The sequence below is a fragment of the Colius striatus genome, chromosome 13 (assembly GCF_028858725.1).
Source record: "Colius striatus isolate bColStr4 chromosome 13, bColStr4.1.hap1, whole genome shotgun sequence".
Lineage (NCBI taxonomy): Eukaryota > Metazoa > Chordata > Aves > Coliiformes > Coliidae > Colius > Colius striatus.
Window position 1 is genome coordinate 5,475,428 of NC_084771.1, and position 17,301 is coordinate 5,492,728.

The 17,301-nt window shown below is 38.2% G+C and overlaps 1 protein-coding gene across 1 annotated transcript; it reads right to left on the minus strand.

Annotated features, from left to right (window-relative positions):
- Positions 1-704: 704 nt before the first annotated feature.
- On the minus strand, positions 705-3,015 carry LOC104550903 (EOLA-like protein). The gene is made up of 3 exons (XM_062006698.1): positions 2,960-3,015; positions 2,217-2,500; positions 705-1,176 (listed from the first exon to the last, which is right to left on the minus strand). The coding sequence occupies exons 2-3, from the start codon at positions 2,467-2,469 to the stop codon at positions 965-967; spliced, it is 465 nt and encodes a 154-aa protein (XP_061862682.1). The 5' UTR covers positions 2,470-2,500; positions 2,960-3,015; the 3' UTR covers positions 705-964.
- Positions 3,016-17,301: the final 14,286 nt, after the last annotated feature.

Genomic DNA, 17,301 nt, shown 5'->3' on the forward strand with positions numbered 1-17,301 from the left:
AAGTCTCACAAATGTTCCAATAAGCCATCTAACACAAAGCCTCAGACAGTTGTCCTAGCCTGTTTGTGTAGCCATGCCTATGCCTGGCCTTGCTCCAGAAATTCAAAAGGAGGCCGTGTAATGCTGCAGGGTGTGGATTTTTAAAAACTCCAGAGTGCCCAGATTAGTGGCTTTGTCCCTTTGTTACTCTTTGATTCAATATTAGCTTTTCAGAGCTTACTACTATATTGTTTTTATCTTGAAAACAAAGAAATATTGTAATATTTGCTTCATTTAATTTTGTAAAGCAACTTTGTTTGAGGAAAGGCCTTTCTACAAGGTCACAGAGATCCACTCTGTGTCAGGTAACTCCCCCATCATATACACATTTAGTGTACCTAGACTGAATACCAAAGAATGAGGAAAATCTCCCCTTTTGCAAGTTTTACAGCTGCAGCTCATCACACACCATACAGAGGAAGCTAATTCAGCTTTGCTTCGTGAGAAGCCTTGAGGATGGGCCTTACCTCAGATGATTTCTTCCTCAATGATCCCGTAGCTATAAGGTGAGGGGTGGGCTGTGATACAGATATGAGGTTAAGGATGGCAGCCTGCTTTCCAGCACCATTTTCTGAAGAGTCCTACAAACTTTCGTCCTCGTCAAATCAGAGATGGACACATCATACAGTGTTTACTCATTTTCAATGGACACACAGGACACCAACTCCATCTTTACAAAAATTGCATTTACTTGAGTTACTTCTGTAGGAAAAACCTAGTAAACCTTTAATAATTTCCAGTAATGTTCAGAAAAATGCCATCTTGTTTCTTTCACCTCCAGACAGCAGCTCTCCAAATGTATTTGCTATTTCAAACAATTTTGGAAGGAAGTCCTAAACAACTTGCTGCTATTCAGGATGCTGACTTGTGAATTACAAATTTGCATGTAGGCAGGAAAAACAGTTGTGAGGGGCAACACCTACACTTAGGAAGGGATCAGTTCTTCAGGGATGTCTACCTCCCACACACCTCTTCTCCCTCTGGCAGGAATTGGTTCCAAGAGCCATCTTGGATTTGTAACAACAGTCAAGTATTTCTGTTCTAGATTACTAAGGACAGCTTTGTCTTCCAGCTCCAGAGTCTTGTCAGGAGGCAAGTTTTCTGGACATAGTGATGTCTCTCCAATATCAATTAATCCTGTATTATAAAATTAAAAGATAAAATTAGATGGCTGGGTTGATCTAGAGAAAATTTTCCCAAAAGTAAGCCTCCCAGAGGACATACAAAATGGCTCAGAGATTACCAGAAGCACACAGCATGAAGTGTGCACACCTCAAACCAATGTCACTCCCTGCACAATATGCCATATGAGGGAACTTAGGGCTGTGAGAAACAGGTCAAGCATGCAGTTCTAAAATTCACAACAGAATTCTCTTAAAAAGAAGCCTTGAGGCATCTAAGGACACACAGCTGCTACCAAAACTCCTAAGCTACAGTTGGCCTGGGAACAGCTTCATGAAAAATAAAACTCTCTTCCCTTCATGACACTATGTTTAAAATCATTAAACAGTATGGAAATTCCTGCTCTTTGGAAGCCTCTCAATGTCACAAAAGGAAATTCTATCTTGATTCTTGATTAAAAATGTTAAAGACCAAAGCAGCTTTGACACCTACTTCACAATTTAGCATGCCCTTTCCATCAAGGTTACAAATCTGCACATTACTTAATACCTAACAACTTTCGGCACTGTACAACTGGAGCAATTTTTTTGTCTAAATAATAGAAGTTGTGAAGGACTGGCTAAAAATATTCAAATGAGAATGCAAGATGGACAGCGTAACAAAAGATACCTACAAGCAGAGAGTGCATAATAAGTGATGGATAAAAACAGTATCCAGTGCAGAAACATGTTGTATCCATTTTATTTCTTAGACAGACTTTAGAGTTGCAACCTCAAATTTTCGGTAGCAAGCATATTTTAAAAACTGAGGTCTGACTACAATTCTTTATCCAAAAGGTCAAAAGATTCTTCACATTCCCAACTTAATGAAAAAGAATGATTTTTTATTTACAACTTTCCCCTTACAGTGATAAGGAACTGAAATAGCCCCCCAGTCCCAACTCAGGCTGCAAAGTAAGCGTTAGAGCAATGGTAACTTTGTGAAGCAGGTGTATGTTTGACTGCACATTAACAGAGTGACAGCTTGCTGGGAAAATGTATTCCAAGGTTGCTTACCTGCAATAACTCCTCTGCCGAATTTTTCCCCTTCATCCAACACATCTTGCACTTGTTTTGGTGTCATACCAAACCTATTCAGAAGAATCTGTCTCCACGTGTCATCTTGCCAGTCATTAATAGCTATATGAACAGCAATGGTGCAGTTCTTGTACTTGGCTAGCAAAGGCCGCCAGCGAGTCTCCACTGTTTTGACTTTGTTTAAAACTAAGCCTGCGTAGGGTTGTCGGAAAGAAATGCAACCGAACTTCATCGTTTTCCTCGCATCAGAGCCCGTTTGTTTCCTATCAAAAGACAGACACCCCAAGACAAGTCTTTACAACCTGGGACCGTCACAAACCGACGCCTCTGCCCGAGCAGACGTGGACGCTGCGGTACTGCGCCGGTGAGGGCGGCTTTTCCGCTCCGCGGGCCCCGCTTTGCAAAAGCCGCCGGCCCGCTTGGCTGCCTGCTTGGCTGCCGGCCCGCCGTACTTCGGGCACAGGCCGCCCTCGGCTGGCGCTGCCCGCCACAGCCGCCTCGGCGCCGCCAGAACCCAGCGCGGCCGCGGGCTGGCACCGCACGGCTGCAGCTTTGCCCCCGCAGGCCGGAACGAATAGGGCACCACACAGGCCGCGCTCGGGAACTGGCTGCAGCCGGGGCCGACAGGGACTTAAAAGCCCACTCCTCCACGGGCAGCTCGGGGCCGGCCTCAAGGCCCGCGTCCCGCTGCCGCCCACAGCGAGCGCTCGGCCGCCTCCTACCTGGCGTCGGTTGCTCCGCACCCGCCTCTCCGCTCGTGGGGCCGCGTTGCCGCCCCGCCCCGCCCCGCCCCGCCCCGCCCCGCCCGGTGCCGCGGGAGGGAGGAGACGGGGGCGCGGCCATGACGCCTGTGAGGGGCGGGGTGGGGCGGGGCCGGGCGGGGCCGCGGCGCCTGTGAGGGGTGGGGCGGTGTCAGAGCTCCGAAGCTCTCGCTTCGACCGACGTGTTGTCTTTTTTTGTTGTTTTTATCGTTTTTGTCGGTTCTCCCGCGGAAAGGGAGGCTGCCTGGCAGCCAGCTCCCTGCTGGGATGCGAGGGAGGCGGTTACGGCTTGGCAAAGGCGGGAGCTGGAGCGTCCCCCGGCTGCGGGGGCGGGTGGGTCTTGGCTCTGCAGAGGAACTTTCTGCCATCAAAGTGCTCACCGTCAAAAGCCCCTGGGAGTAAAAAGACATCAGAAATTCTGCGGAGTGACTTTCCCCACTGCAGAACACCCTCGTCCTTACAGCTGGAGAGGTGTACAGAGGGCCTCATACCTCCAGCAGTAACTAAAAGACTTTTAAAGGCACCTAAAAACTCGTCACGCTCTTACCTCCCTACTTCTTTGTCCAATAGCACATTTTGGACAGAATTTCCCGAAGCATTTTCATTCAGCTCAGCTGGTTGAGGGGAATCTCATTTCTATGCTGTTGCCATTTGAAATGGACAGTTTGCATCCCTGTCTTGTGTTTCTATTACAAGTATTTTGAACCACACACTTATTATTTGAGGACAACAGACATGTCACCTGTGTCAGTTTCTTATAATCCCTGGTAGGACACCCCTGGCAACAGGAATCAATCTGTGAAGGCCTGGTGTATTGAATACAATAGAAGTCAGAGACCTCACAGTAAAGAAGTTGGAAAATAAGGATATTAAAATTGATGCATGGTCTTACTGTATTTGTCTCATTTTAATGGGATAACCAATATATATTCTACATTGGTGAATATATACGTTTTAACAGAGTTTGCTTCCAGCCTAGACAAATAAAGCAACCTCATTAAGGCAGACCTTAATGCAGAATAGCAAGAGGCTGTGAAAATGGCTACTGATGGCAGCAAACTGGACAGCTGGGATGCTGCCTGAATTTCTGCAGGTGTAGCAGATTAAAAAAATGCAGCTGAATCTGTTAACAAATAGAAATCACAGGAGAGTCGTCTCTATAGAGCTATATCTATCAATTGAGGGTTTACAAATATTATAAGTATTTAGAGAGCTTTTCCATATAGACAGCATTTTTGAGAAGGAAAGCAAGAAGAGAATGTCTACAGGAAGGAATGAGTACGCAATAAAAGGAAGAAGAGAAGAAGTGAAAGAAAATAAAGGAGGAAAACTGAGAGAGATGGAAAAAAAATAGTAATATTTAGAAAGAGGAAAGAAAGTGTTCACCAGCATCAAATCCTGGTTTTGAATAATACTGGCTTCAGTGACTTAAAATTTCTGCTATGCTCTATTGAATCACATTCCTCAACCATGAGAAATGTGAAAATTATTTGAACAATTGCAGGAACTCTGAGGTGGAAAGAGAGAAGTTATCTGCGAGAATTCAACTGAAGGAGAGATGAGCTGTTCTTTACTTAAGAAAGGCAGAGAAATTTCACTCAGCCAATGGTAAGGTTAAAGAGATTTGCTTTGTCCAGGTCTGTGACTTTGTGAATAACAGATATTTATGGGGAAAAGGTTGCCTTTAACCTTAGTATCCTGTAAGTGGACTGGGCAGCATGGTTAGGTGATTTTTTTTTTTTTTTCTGGTGATACACACTTCAGATAGTTTTTATGATAGGCATTTTTGGTGTACACTTCAAATATAGGTTCAGTGAATGTTGTGTATTCTAAAGTATTTTATGGCTGATAGACTTTAACTGTTAAGACCCATTTTATTACCATTTTCTGCAATTCTTACAGTTTTCATTATACCTTTTTTTCCCCTCCTGGTTATTTCCAATGTCTTGTTCAAAATGTTCTAGATGGAGTCATTCTAGTCCTTTACACAATGCCCCAATAACAAGAGAAATTAATAATTATGTGAATTGAAGGTCATTGTAGCTTTTATTACTCTGTTGTTATTGTCTTAGATGTTCTTTGACTTGAAGCTATTTCCATCTTATTAGATGTATGTGGTTAGCTGAAGAACCTGTTGAATCTGTTTAGTTTTAAGTATGTAATGAGCTTTAATGTTTTTTTGGTCTTTGCTTTTGATATATTTCCACTTTTTAATTACAGTTTATATGAGAGTTACTTATTTTGGGGAAAATACAGGCCGGACTTTTTTTGTGTTATGTCTGTGAGAGATTCTTTTTATGCCTGTATAAATTATAGCAGGATTTATATCACATAAATAAAAGACATCTGGTTTTAATTTAAGCAAAAATCTCCAAGGTACTTAAAATCTCAAGGCTAAGAGTTCTCAATAAAATGTAAATAGTACAAGACTTGTGTGTTACTACTAAAGTTGGATAAATATTATGTTGAAAATCTCCTGTCATAAAACTATCTTACTTGATGTGTAGAAACCTCATTTGCTCTCTTGTGACATTCACTGCAAGGCTGAAAACTAGATTACAGTGGCACCTAAATAAGGCCCTGAAATGATCAAATTCTGTGTATGTGTTCAACCTTTTGTGATACATGGTACAGTGACTTTAACAGGCTTCCTCAGAACCTAAGATAATGATTTAAAGTTTAGAGCAGTGGATATGAAAAAGAAAACTCATTCTGATGTTAGTAGATGATTGGCTTATGCTTGTCTTCTTAGATGCACATAATTGTGTTCTGGTCACTATCACTTTCATATGTTAACACCAATCCCAAATTATTTGATCTTGGCACAGTGCCTCACATGATGATAATCTCAACAACAGCAAGTTCTTCAAGTCTGGTATGTACTTCTCTAAAGTATACTGCATTTCAATCTTTAAATCACTTTTCCTTAGGGTGTCACTAATTTTAATTTTGATGGAATAAAGACTCCATAATTCCAGTTACAGAATGTGTTACTGCTTTCTGTGGAGCTAAAGCAATGCCTGGTACACCATTTGTAAGAGTTCAGGTTCGATCTCATCTAAGTAGGCAAACATTGCTGGGTTTCTTGTCAAATATGCTTCGTGTCTGATTTTACGTGATTCAGTACATGGCAGTAGGTGCTGGGATATCTTGGGTCATAATCAGGTCAAGGTACTTGATCAGATAAAGTTCATTTCAGACATGGGCAAAGACACAGTGCAGGATGTTCCAGGATATTGGAGGTCAAAACTGAAGTTTCAGCTGTTAATAACCTGTAAAATATAATACAGTACAATTATTTGTCTGGAGTGGTGACTGTTTGATAGTCAATATTCCCAAGAAGCTGCAATATGTTGAAATATGAACGCCATTGCACTTTCCTGCATTTCAGAACATCAAACAATGGGAAGTGTAGTGCTGTGATTCTGTATTCTTTTGGCAGCAATACCATCCTAAGGATTACTAACAGCCTTCTACATTTTGCCTCCTCCTTAATTTTACCTTTTGTCTCATTCTGATATTGTAGTTTATGAAGCCTCAGTAAATGCTGGGTAACCACCTTCATATTTTTCTCATACCCCAATAAACAACATCTAATTTTTGGATGAAGTAAAAAACTTATATTTTACCATGCTGTTCTGCATTTCTCCATATATTGTGAGAAACTATGAGTGTTTAAGTGTTTTAGTAAATGTATCTCTATTTTCTTTAGATTATTTCCAGATTTATTCCAACACTGTGTTTTTTGAATAATTTTCTGAAAATGTGAATCTGTGGTTCTCTCTTCTTTTTTAACAGACACTTCACACCCCCTCCCCTTTCCCAAGTAGAGTGCTTTTCTGGTTTGTCACATATTACTGACATTACTCTCCTGTCAAAAGTTTTGACATGTCAAATAATGTTAGTTGGTTATGGCAGAGTTTTCCTGTGTCTGGGAAATATTTTAATGAGATTTCTCCATGTGGATAGCTGGGTGGTAAAGAAATGCAGCTGTATTTCAGAGTGCTATTCAGGAACAAAATGCATACATACAAAATTATTTCTTCTGCAGGTTTCAGGATGTTTTCATAACATATTGTGTGTATATGACAGCTCTTCTCTAAGAACAGATGCACTGTTCTGTTTTTAAATACCCAACATGCAAGCATAAGGTAGAGCATGAGAATTAGCCTCTAGTATTTGCAGTCGAACATAGTGCCTTTTGTAATGGTATGTCCTAGTAACTGTATACTGGTAGGTAGTAGCTAATATACTAGATTTTTTTTCAGATTTAATGAATGTAACATCTTGTCCATATCACAGTTTCTGTACAGAAAAAAATCACTGGAAAAAAATGTGCCTTGTTTATCAATAGTAATGGCAGTAGTATCATTTGAAAACAAGTGTGTTGCTGTGGTGTAAGAAAGCCTTGCTTTCCTGGTTTAAAATTAGCTCCAGAAGTCAAATTAAAATATGTTATTTCTTTTGTACAGAACAAATACACTTGCTGGACAAAGAATGAAAGGAAAATTTCTGACACGTTGCCAAAAATTAAAAAGAAACTTAATATGCTTTGTCTGTGCTAGGTGTTCTTTCCCTTTTGCTCTCTTCTGCTCAAGCAGCTGAGTGCCTTCTAACTTCAAACACTTGAATATGGACAGAATAAATGGCTTCAGAAAAAAAAAAAAAACCCATACATCTCTTTTGAAAGTATTTTGACTGATTTGGAAACATGTAAACTGGATAAAAGTAATTGTGAGAGAGATGTTTTAAGAAGCATCTGTTTCCTGGGGTCAGACAAATTCATGTTAAAGGAACTTCTAGTCACATAGTTCCAGCGTAGGTGGAAACTTCAAAAGCTCTTTGCCTATGGGAGATATTAACTTTTCTGGAGTATCTGCATATGAATCTTTGGCAAAGGGACATATGTTTAGTTGCATTCCTACTGAGGATGCACCTGAAGCTGTGCTCATTGCTTATGTAGCTTTGCAGGGTATGCAGAGAAGAAAGAGCAGGCCGTTCATATGTACTGAGACTAGATGTGATGCAAAGAAGCAACTGGGACCATGTTAACGTGGGAGTTTAACTCTTAAGCTTCAACCGTAGGTGAGTGTTTTTCAGCCATTTCACCGCAAATTGTGGTCTTTTTGACTGAATCATGATTTATCTCAGAAAAAAGTAGGACATACATAATACCTAGGTAAGTGTCTGCATGCTTGGAACACTATTTTGGTGATATTCATGTTGCATTCCAGTGTCTGAATTTATGGCACCCTTAGTCCTCAGAAATTGCCACAAGTGCCTGATTTTTCTGAGACAAGGAGACAAACACCATTATTTCTCTCTAGAATATTTCATTCTGATTAAAAAGTTTTCCAAACACTGATGTTATGATTTGGAGCTCCTATGTAAGTAGGATCTAAAGATTTCTGATAAACAAATGCCTTTGCTTCCTGAACCTGTGCTTATCTTTCTGTGTTATTTAAAGCTGCAAAATACGGATATAAGATATCACTCTGTGCACTCTTTTTAATGAAAGATTCTCCTCAGTACCATACAATGTAACTGACACCCCCCACTCCCCTCAACATATGCAGTGTCCCGCCTTGTCTCTTTTTCATCAAGTCTTGCTGCTGAATGTTCCAAGTATTTAGAGTGGGCGTCAGTTGTGTGAGCATGAGACAGGCTGGGTCTGCTGATGAGTTTAATCTACTTAGTCATTTATTTCTAAACTTTAACGTTGCTAATATTCAGAGACCATCCTGATCCTTCTGCTTTTCTGAAGGTTAAAAGAAATTTGTAACTATGGGCTGAACACCAAGCTAGCTGATTTAGAAACATCTTGTGTAGCTCTCTGTAGCAATCTTTTTTTTTTGATTGAGATGCGTGGCTTCATGCTGAGGTAATCTGCAGGGGAAGGAGAGCTTGTAGTAATGAGCTCTCCTTCCCCTGCTGATTATTATGTCCAATCCACAGGCAACTCTAAATGCAATATGTGACTGCATAAAACATTTTTAAAGATAAGATTGATCAACACCTTTGAATGGCCATGGATCCATGACCAGGGTTCATGACCTCTAAAATACTGAAAAGGGAATCGGTATCCATACTGTACGGGCTTGATGATGTCCATCCAACTTTATGTCAGTTTTGAATTTGTTTTCACATGCAAGGTGTGACTGGAAGATTTGAAAAATCATTTAGAGCTGTTTCTAATAGATGGGAAGTTTGCACCAACTGTGACAGCTAGAATGTGGACGTCTTCCTATATTTCCTATATCCAAAAGATATTCCTGGCAAAAACTACAAGGAAAAGAAATAATGTGCAGAAACAAGTGTGTTTGCAAACTGGTCTTGTATGTTCTTTAGTAACTAAAACATTATTTTTTGCCTACTGATAAGCATTAATAAGAATGGAAAATGCAGTTTTCTTCCCTAAAATCAAACTAGCGAACTAACTGGCAAACACTATAATCCCTGACAGAAATGCCTCCACATCAGGGGTCAATTTAGTTCTGTTTCTTCTTTTTTGGTTGATGGGGTTTTTTTTTTTTTGGCAGGAGGGTTTGTTCGTTGGGGGTTTTTTTGTGCTAGTTTCAGGCTGTCTTGTTTTGTAATATTGGTGCAATACTACAGACTGTGTTAGAGAAGGCACCAATAAATGGATTGTTACGTTACTGGGAAGGATGTTATTAAAGGATTTAGGAAAGATGTTGCTTCTAGGTGATACAGATCATTTTTCTGAGGTAAAATGGAAACTTATAAAACAGATGTGTGTATAGATGCCTGTGTAGACTTGTGCATGTTGATGATCTTGATTATTAGAAAAATGTATAACAGCCGAATCTAGAATTGATTGTTTTGCTGTGCAGTGGTTAAAATTGCTTTTAGCATTCTACATAAGATTTAAAATGGATTGTTAACTTCTCTCTTGTTTCTTATAATAAGCACTTGTGTGTATGTTACTGTAGTGAGTGTTGTGGATTTCACTGCAGTAATAACCATTTTATCTGTTTATCATTAGCTGTCTATATGTTTTTTTCTTATATATATGTGTTGACATTTTAAGTCATATTTTAAAGGACACATCTCAATCTTTGTCTGCATTTCCTTTTTTTTTTCAGGAATTTTCATATCTATTGCACCCATATATTTGCTTGTTAGGTGTCAAGATTTCTACTTCCTTGTTGTTCCCATTAGCAGATACAGTATATTTTCATCGCATGTGTCCAATTAGATGCCGTGTTACCTTTTCTTAGGCATAGTTTCAAAGGCAAAGCAGTATGCTATCACTTACTTCTGCAGTGTTAATCTAAATGTACATTGGAGTACTCCATATTTTATTTTAAGCATTAATAAAGTTATCAAATGAGCCTCATTTCCACATCCATAAGATGAAATTGAAATAAAATATAGGCTGATTCTATCCCAAACTTCAAAATGTCTTAATTATCAAAGTAGTTTTTAATTGTAAGCTTATATCCTCTTCATTGTAAATAAATTCTGTATAATATACTTTCACAAAAACAGAGTTCAACGTACAGCTGAACTCCTAGGTAACAGATTTATTTTTTTCCTCTTCAAAGTTTAATATACATTCTTTATTTCTTATAGGTAGGTGAGCCCGACCCAACTTGAAGAGTTCATTTAATGCTGCTATCTTCTCAGTACCTATTCCTTAGTCTTTCCTAGCTTTCCCCTAGGTGGCACCCCGGCCCACAGAACAGCTCCTGGAGACTTCAGGGCAAGAAAGTTCCAGCTACAGATGTGCCAGCTGCGGGTGCATAAGCATCTTCAAACTCTACTCAGTTCTCCTTCCCTCATGTAACCACTTGTAAAGTGTCTCAGAAATAAAATTGTGTCCATACTAGGTCAGAAATAGTAATGATGAGAACATGGACAACAAAAATTTAGTAGTATGAACTATTATTTACTTGAAAAATCAACTTGGAAGTGTCTCATGTAGATGACTTAATTCCTTTTCATTAAAGGGAGGGAGGACACTGCAATGCAATAGACTATGGCACATGTGCTTATTTGGGTAACAAAGGACTACTGTTGTCTGTATAGGGCTTCATGTCACTACCACTTCATTTATGTCTGTTTCCTAGTCCAAGCTCCAATCCCAGTCCTGCTTTACTGTCAGTATTACCAGTTCCTCTGCCCCTCGTGTTGTTTCTTTAGCCACTAAATACAAATTGTGGTGGGGTAAATGAAAGTCCTTCTTCTCAAGCATGACAGAATTAAGTAAAAAGAAGTTAATCTGAGGGTCTGAAAAGCCACATAATTTACTTTTAAGGGAGGATTACTCTGTATGATGATTAGAGATGTGTTTTGTCTTCATACATAACACCAAAGCATACCATTCCATGCCCTCTTTGGAACAGAGGGCAATAAAGATTTAATGATGAACAAAAAAGAGAAAAGCAAGTCCTAGACTATAGCTTTGTTGCAAGTGGAAGAAGCTTTATGTCTTCTGGGATATCTGACAGCAAAATAGGAGCAGATGTTTTGGATAAAGAGGAGCTGTGACTCTCTTGCTGTTAGTATTTTATTGACAGTAGAGCTTAAGTTGAAAGGCAATGTGATATCCACTGCCCAATCCTATAGGTTATATGAGAATCTTCACAGAACAAAAAGGATGATGGGATTATTTCTGTATGTGAGGGTGTTTAATGAAAAGTTGATATTATAAGAAGTTTTTTCAGTCTTCTATTTGGAGTATGATTGTGTTTGTTAATGATTTTTAGAATAAATAAACCCCTCTTTTTTTGTTGGAGTTAATGCAGTTATTGTGACAAGGTCAGAACTGTGCCCTCGAAGGCTTGTCTTGGAGACAAGCAGATTATTTTTGCCATATAAAAATATGACTTTAAAATGACAATAATCAGTAAATAATGGAATAATTCCTAATTGTAGTGATCCTAAGTCTGTCATTGGTGAAAAGATAGTTCTTGAGTTTAATATCAGCACAGTTCTGGCTGTCATCTATTTGCTACCAGTTGCAGATTTGAAGTGCTGTTAACAAAATTTTAGAACACAATTTTTTCGTCATCTTTTCTTGTTGTTTTTTTTCATTTTTTTTACACATTCTTTGTGTCTGTGTCTCCATTACAGTTTACCAGGGTGCAGAGCTGGTGCTGAGAACCTGCTGTTCCCAGGATTTGTGTTTCAGGGAATCAGACTGAATCAGTCGGTCATATCTAGAATTTAGAATTGGCATGTCTCTCACTATGAATCTCATCAGAAGGAGGTGTTACCCCCTCTGGAAGGTGTCTTTTCTCTATTTTCTTGTTAGGCCTCTGCATACATAAGGAATGGATCTATATAACTAAATAAAGAATAATTATCCTCTGTGGTATTTAAACATCTGGCCTACTTGAGTTTCAGATGTGCACAAAAATTACAAGAGTTAAACCTAAATGCAGCTAAATCTGTGTAGAGCCTGGAAATAGTAATTCTAGATATAAATATTTAAACCTACTTGAAGTCTGATAAATCAATTTTGGCAGCATTGAATACAGTAGAGCCTCTGGTGATTAGTGCCTGTGAAAGTGGCACAGAGCAAATGCAATGTAGCAAAGTTTTGCAGCTTTAGATTCCCACATATAAATTATTTCTATGCCCAGTTCTTAAAACCTAAAGCCACAAGAGTTTCTAACCTCGGGCACTATGGAATCTATTGATGTGAAAGAGCAGGAGTGTGAAGCCACTACAGTGTTTACTTGTATATCATCTATTATGTATTCTCTCTCTGTTTAAAGCGGTTGTACCATGTATCACAAGCTACCAGACATATTACACCTGTACTACATGTTCTGTTTAAAGAAACTGAACATCCTTAGTAAGTTTTGTGTTGTAGTTGTATTTCATTTGTTTTGTTAAATGCCTACTTCCATTTTAGTAAGGGAACACTTACTTTAGTTAATTTTTTTTTTGCATGTAATTGCCAGTTAGCACAGACAGGTAGTAATTTCCTCTGCAGCTTCAGGAACAAGAGAATAAACAAAGAGCTGCTAAGTACTGGTGTGTTTTCGCACAGTGGATGATTCCTCACTCCAAACTGTAATTCTGCAACATCACAATTTTAAGTCAATCTAAAAGAACAACAAACCATTGATTCATTAGTATACTTTTAAATGGTACTATTTATGAAGTAAACACAAACATTCCTTGCAAGCATGTTTGCTAACAAGTAATTGTCAGCTTGTTAATAATGAGCCCTTTTTTTTGCCTTTGAAAACGTTGGGATTTTTTTTTTTACTTCATTGTTGCAGGATCATTGAATTTCTTTAGGGTGATTCTTCAGTTTTTCATCAGAGTCTTAGTATTTTTGTTAAAATATACCTTTCTCTCCAGTAGTTTTTCAAACTCTGCCATTGACACATTTGTCTGAAAACAGTAAGAGTCAGATTCATGGCTGAATCCTCTGTAGTTTATTGCCATAAATAAGGGGTTCCACTTATTTCTGCTCATGCATCAAGTCAAAAGAACCTGAAGCTCAAGATGAAAAGATGAGCTTCCTGGTAAATGTGCAGTACAGAGAACTAGCCTTACAAGACAATCTTACATTTTAGCATTTTCAAAATTATCTACACAGAGGAAGCACTGAAATACAGCTTTATATTCACTTGGACTAGACACTGTCTGCCTGGACTTAATTATGCAAAGTGTTATTAAAACTCAGTGGTATGTTACTTATAAACAGATTGATCCATAATGACATATTTATTTGGCATACAGAGAGTCTCGTTGGTATGAATTTTAATCTAGTAGATACTGTTTGGCTCTTCTAAGTCACAGTAAATGAGGTAATATGGGGTACTGCATTTGTGGCTTTCACAAATGGTGCAGACTTACGCAATGAGTTTTAAGAACCGCTCTCTTCTGCAATATCAAAAGTGTCCGTACTCCAGTTCTCATACACTCCTGCAAGAACAAGCTGTGTGCAAGAATATTTCCTGGACAAACATAGGAAAAAATTGATCCTCTGCAGGCAAGGTGACACTAACTTCTGTGTGATATCCTGCTGTACTTGACCATGTGCCAAATATTACATGCCAGGGGTCTGATTGCAGTCCACAGAACAAAACATTCAAGGTTGAACTTTTGCACAGTGTGTGTATGTGTGTAACCAGTTGCCTTTAACAAGAGATGTTTGTGCCTCTTGTGTGTTTATCTGTGCATATGTACATGCACAATAACAGATGTAAGCTGGAAAGGTATCTTACACAAAAAAGTATCTGGATGTAGAAAAAGATAGTGGTCCATATAATCTGCAATCTGTATAACTCAAAAGGAGCTTTCCAGATATTTCATGGGAGTGTCTTCCCAAAGTGGTCTCTCTTTTAATAAAAAGTTCAGCTAAGTGACCCATAAAGAGTAAAACTAAAATAGACGGAGTGTAGCAACTAAATAAGCCTCAAACAATGAAAAGGATTGTTATTTTCTACTTCTTTCCCTTGTCTATTTCCTTTTGCATTATATCTTCTTGTCTTGCATCTTCCATCCAGGTTGGATGATGTGACAGTGAATCCTCATGAAATGTTAAAAACTGAATGCTAAACTAAATAATTAATAATTGAGTTAGATTGTAGATTATACAAACCACTATCTTTTTTTGTACATGTAGATGCTTTTTTGTATAAGGTACCTTTCCATGTGACCTGTGCTGCTCCTTGTTTAATTCTCATATCTGATTTTGTGGAGTAGGTATTACTTCTAGAGCTGCCTCAGAATAGACGTTTGCTCATATAAGATGATTGATTTTAAGCACAGGTGAGTATGGAGAAATATTTGTTTTCTTCTGATTCTTGTTTCCTTTTTTCGTTGCTGTATATTTAGATAGTTGGAGAGTGTTTCCCATTTAAACTGACAGCAGCTACTTTATATAGATTTTCTTTTTCATCATTGTCATTTACACTTTTTATGTTTGCCATGACTGTCACATGATCCATCAAAATGACCTGATCTTGTATTGGTTCATTACAGTGCACAGAGCCCAGTTTCAGTGAGGAAAAAATTGAATAATTATAAATCCTGTAAGTTTGGAAAATATTTACAAAGCTATGTGATGTAGCTGAGAGCAAAGGAGATGCTTTTCTTTGTATTTATATGTGTGGGTAATTTTCGTTAGAGGTTCTCAGACATCCAGAATTATGGCAGAGCCCCTTTGTAATAGCAGTGCATATGGAGATTTTCAGAACTATGTGGGTGGCTAGAAATACATCTAGACCTCTTGGTCTGCTCTCTGAATTGGTTGGATGCAAGCCAGGAAGTCATACTAGATTGCATGTTGTGCTGTGCTAATGCAGTTATCTAGTTGTCTGAAATGCAGGAAAATTTGGGCTCATATACTCTTGTGAGCATATTCCAAGCTGATTTTTTTGTCCCCTGTAACACTATAAATTCCAATTGGTTGTGTGACTTGAAGTTTCTAATCAGTTTTTTAAATTTCAGACACACACCAAGAAGATAGTTTTATGCTCAAAACTGACACAGAGAAATGAAGCAATAAAAGATAAAATCATCTAACCAAGGTCACACAGGAAATCTATTCAAAAGTATTAAATAGGTCTAGAGATACTGAGTTCTGGTTCAGTTTTTTTAACCTTGCATTCATTCCTTTTGGGCACAAATGTTCATTTTTCACAGCTGTCTTTTTGACATTGTCGAAAGGTAATTATTACAGCTGTTTAATTTGATCTCTATTTCCTATTGTCTGAACCACTGATTTGCTATCAGAATGTCCCAATTTAAGAGTTTCTGTCCATCAATCCTAGCCACAAAGTATAATAATTTTTCAGAATAAGAACCAAGATTTACATAAAATTCTTTGTGTGGGTATAAATTCAGGGGGGGAAAAAAACAGGTAGCATTTCAAAGCTAGATTCTGTCATTGAGATAAGACAGCTGGCTTTCAAGGAGTGGATAATACCTTGTGCAGCCTCATAAGCAAGCAAAGTGGGCATCTGAAAGATCCCCTTCAAACAATGGTTACACTGCATTGAACAATTATCTACTGTTTCTTCTTTGAAAATGTTACTGTTTGTGGTGTTTTAATGTGGGAACCGTCATATCCCTTGCCGTTTCTTTCAAACACACTCTGCTAAGAGACTAGACTGCTACACTCAAGACGTATTGTAAAGATAATAATCCTCTACCCTTTAAAACAATCTTCTTCAAACAATATATTTGGAAATGGAGTCAGTACAATGAATTATCTAGGCAAATTCAGAGTTGCAGTACATCCAATGAACATATCTTAGAAGACTTCAACAAAGGTTTATTGTGGTTCTTTGCAGAAAGCTGATAGTAAAAATTATGGCTTACATCCCAAGAATTACCTAATTTTACTACAAGATTCGATACTTCTTAAAAGGAAACTGTCAGTTTTTAAAGTTATTTCTTCTGTTTTAAGCTCACAATATGACTCTTCTAAATATAATTTGCTTCTAACTTTGTTTTGCTTTTTGACGTGCACCATTTTGTCACCTCTTCCACGCCATTGATATATTTGTCTTTAGGCTGTACTTATTCTGCACAGCTCTGTGAGTCTGTGATATACACGTAACTTCAGAATAAAATTTGTTCTTCAGCATGATGTTCCCAGTGAACCTTATTGAGGTGGCTTTTTTTGTCATAGAGATATCCATCTCGGTAAATAATTGTTCTAGGGAATCCCAACTGTTTCATTCCTATCATGGGCCTTTACCTTAAGTTTTATACATATTATCCATCAATGTGAAGTAGAGCAACCATGATAAATACGGTGTATGTGAAATTTGAGGTTCTTGAAATAGAATCATAGAGGCATAGAGTTGTTTCATCTGGAAGAGACCTTTAAGATCATTGAATCCAGACTTTAATGTATCGTGCAAATATTGAGTTAAGCATGTGATTCTAGGAACACAAACTGAACTTGTTCTATAAGCTGAAGATTGAAGACTCTATCCAGTGATCAGTCTGTGTACTGCATCCCTTTCTGTGCATGATAGCTGTGAAGAAATCTTGAAATATTTTGACCACTTTCTAAAGAAATCCAACAAATAATTTAAGATTGCCTACATATTTTGTGAATGTCTTAAAGCTAAGTTATAAGCCATAATTTTTATCAGTTTTCAGCATTAGAAACCTGATGGCTGTTAAAAGAGCTGCCAACAGAAGGTTTTAAAAGCACATTCCATGTATTATCTACATGTGGTTGTGTCACAATCTGTAAAACTGTTTGTAAAATACTATGCTCAGTATGTTTAAGCCATCTGAGTCAGCTTTAGTGTGAACTCTTCAGTTGTATTTCACATCACAAATCCACTAAACTGTGA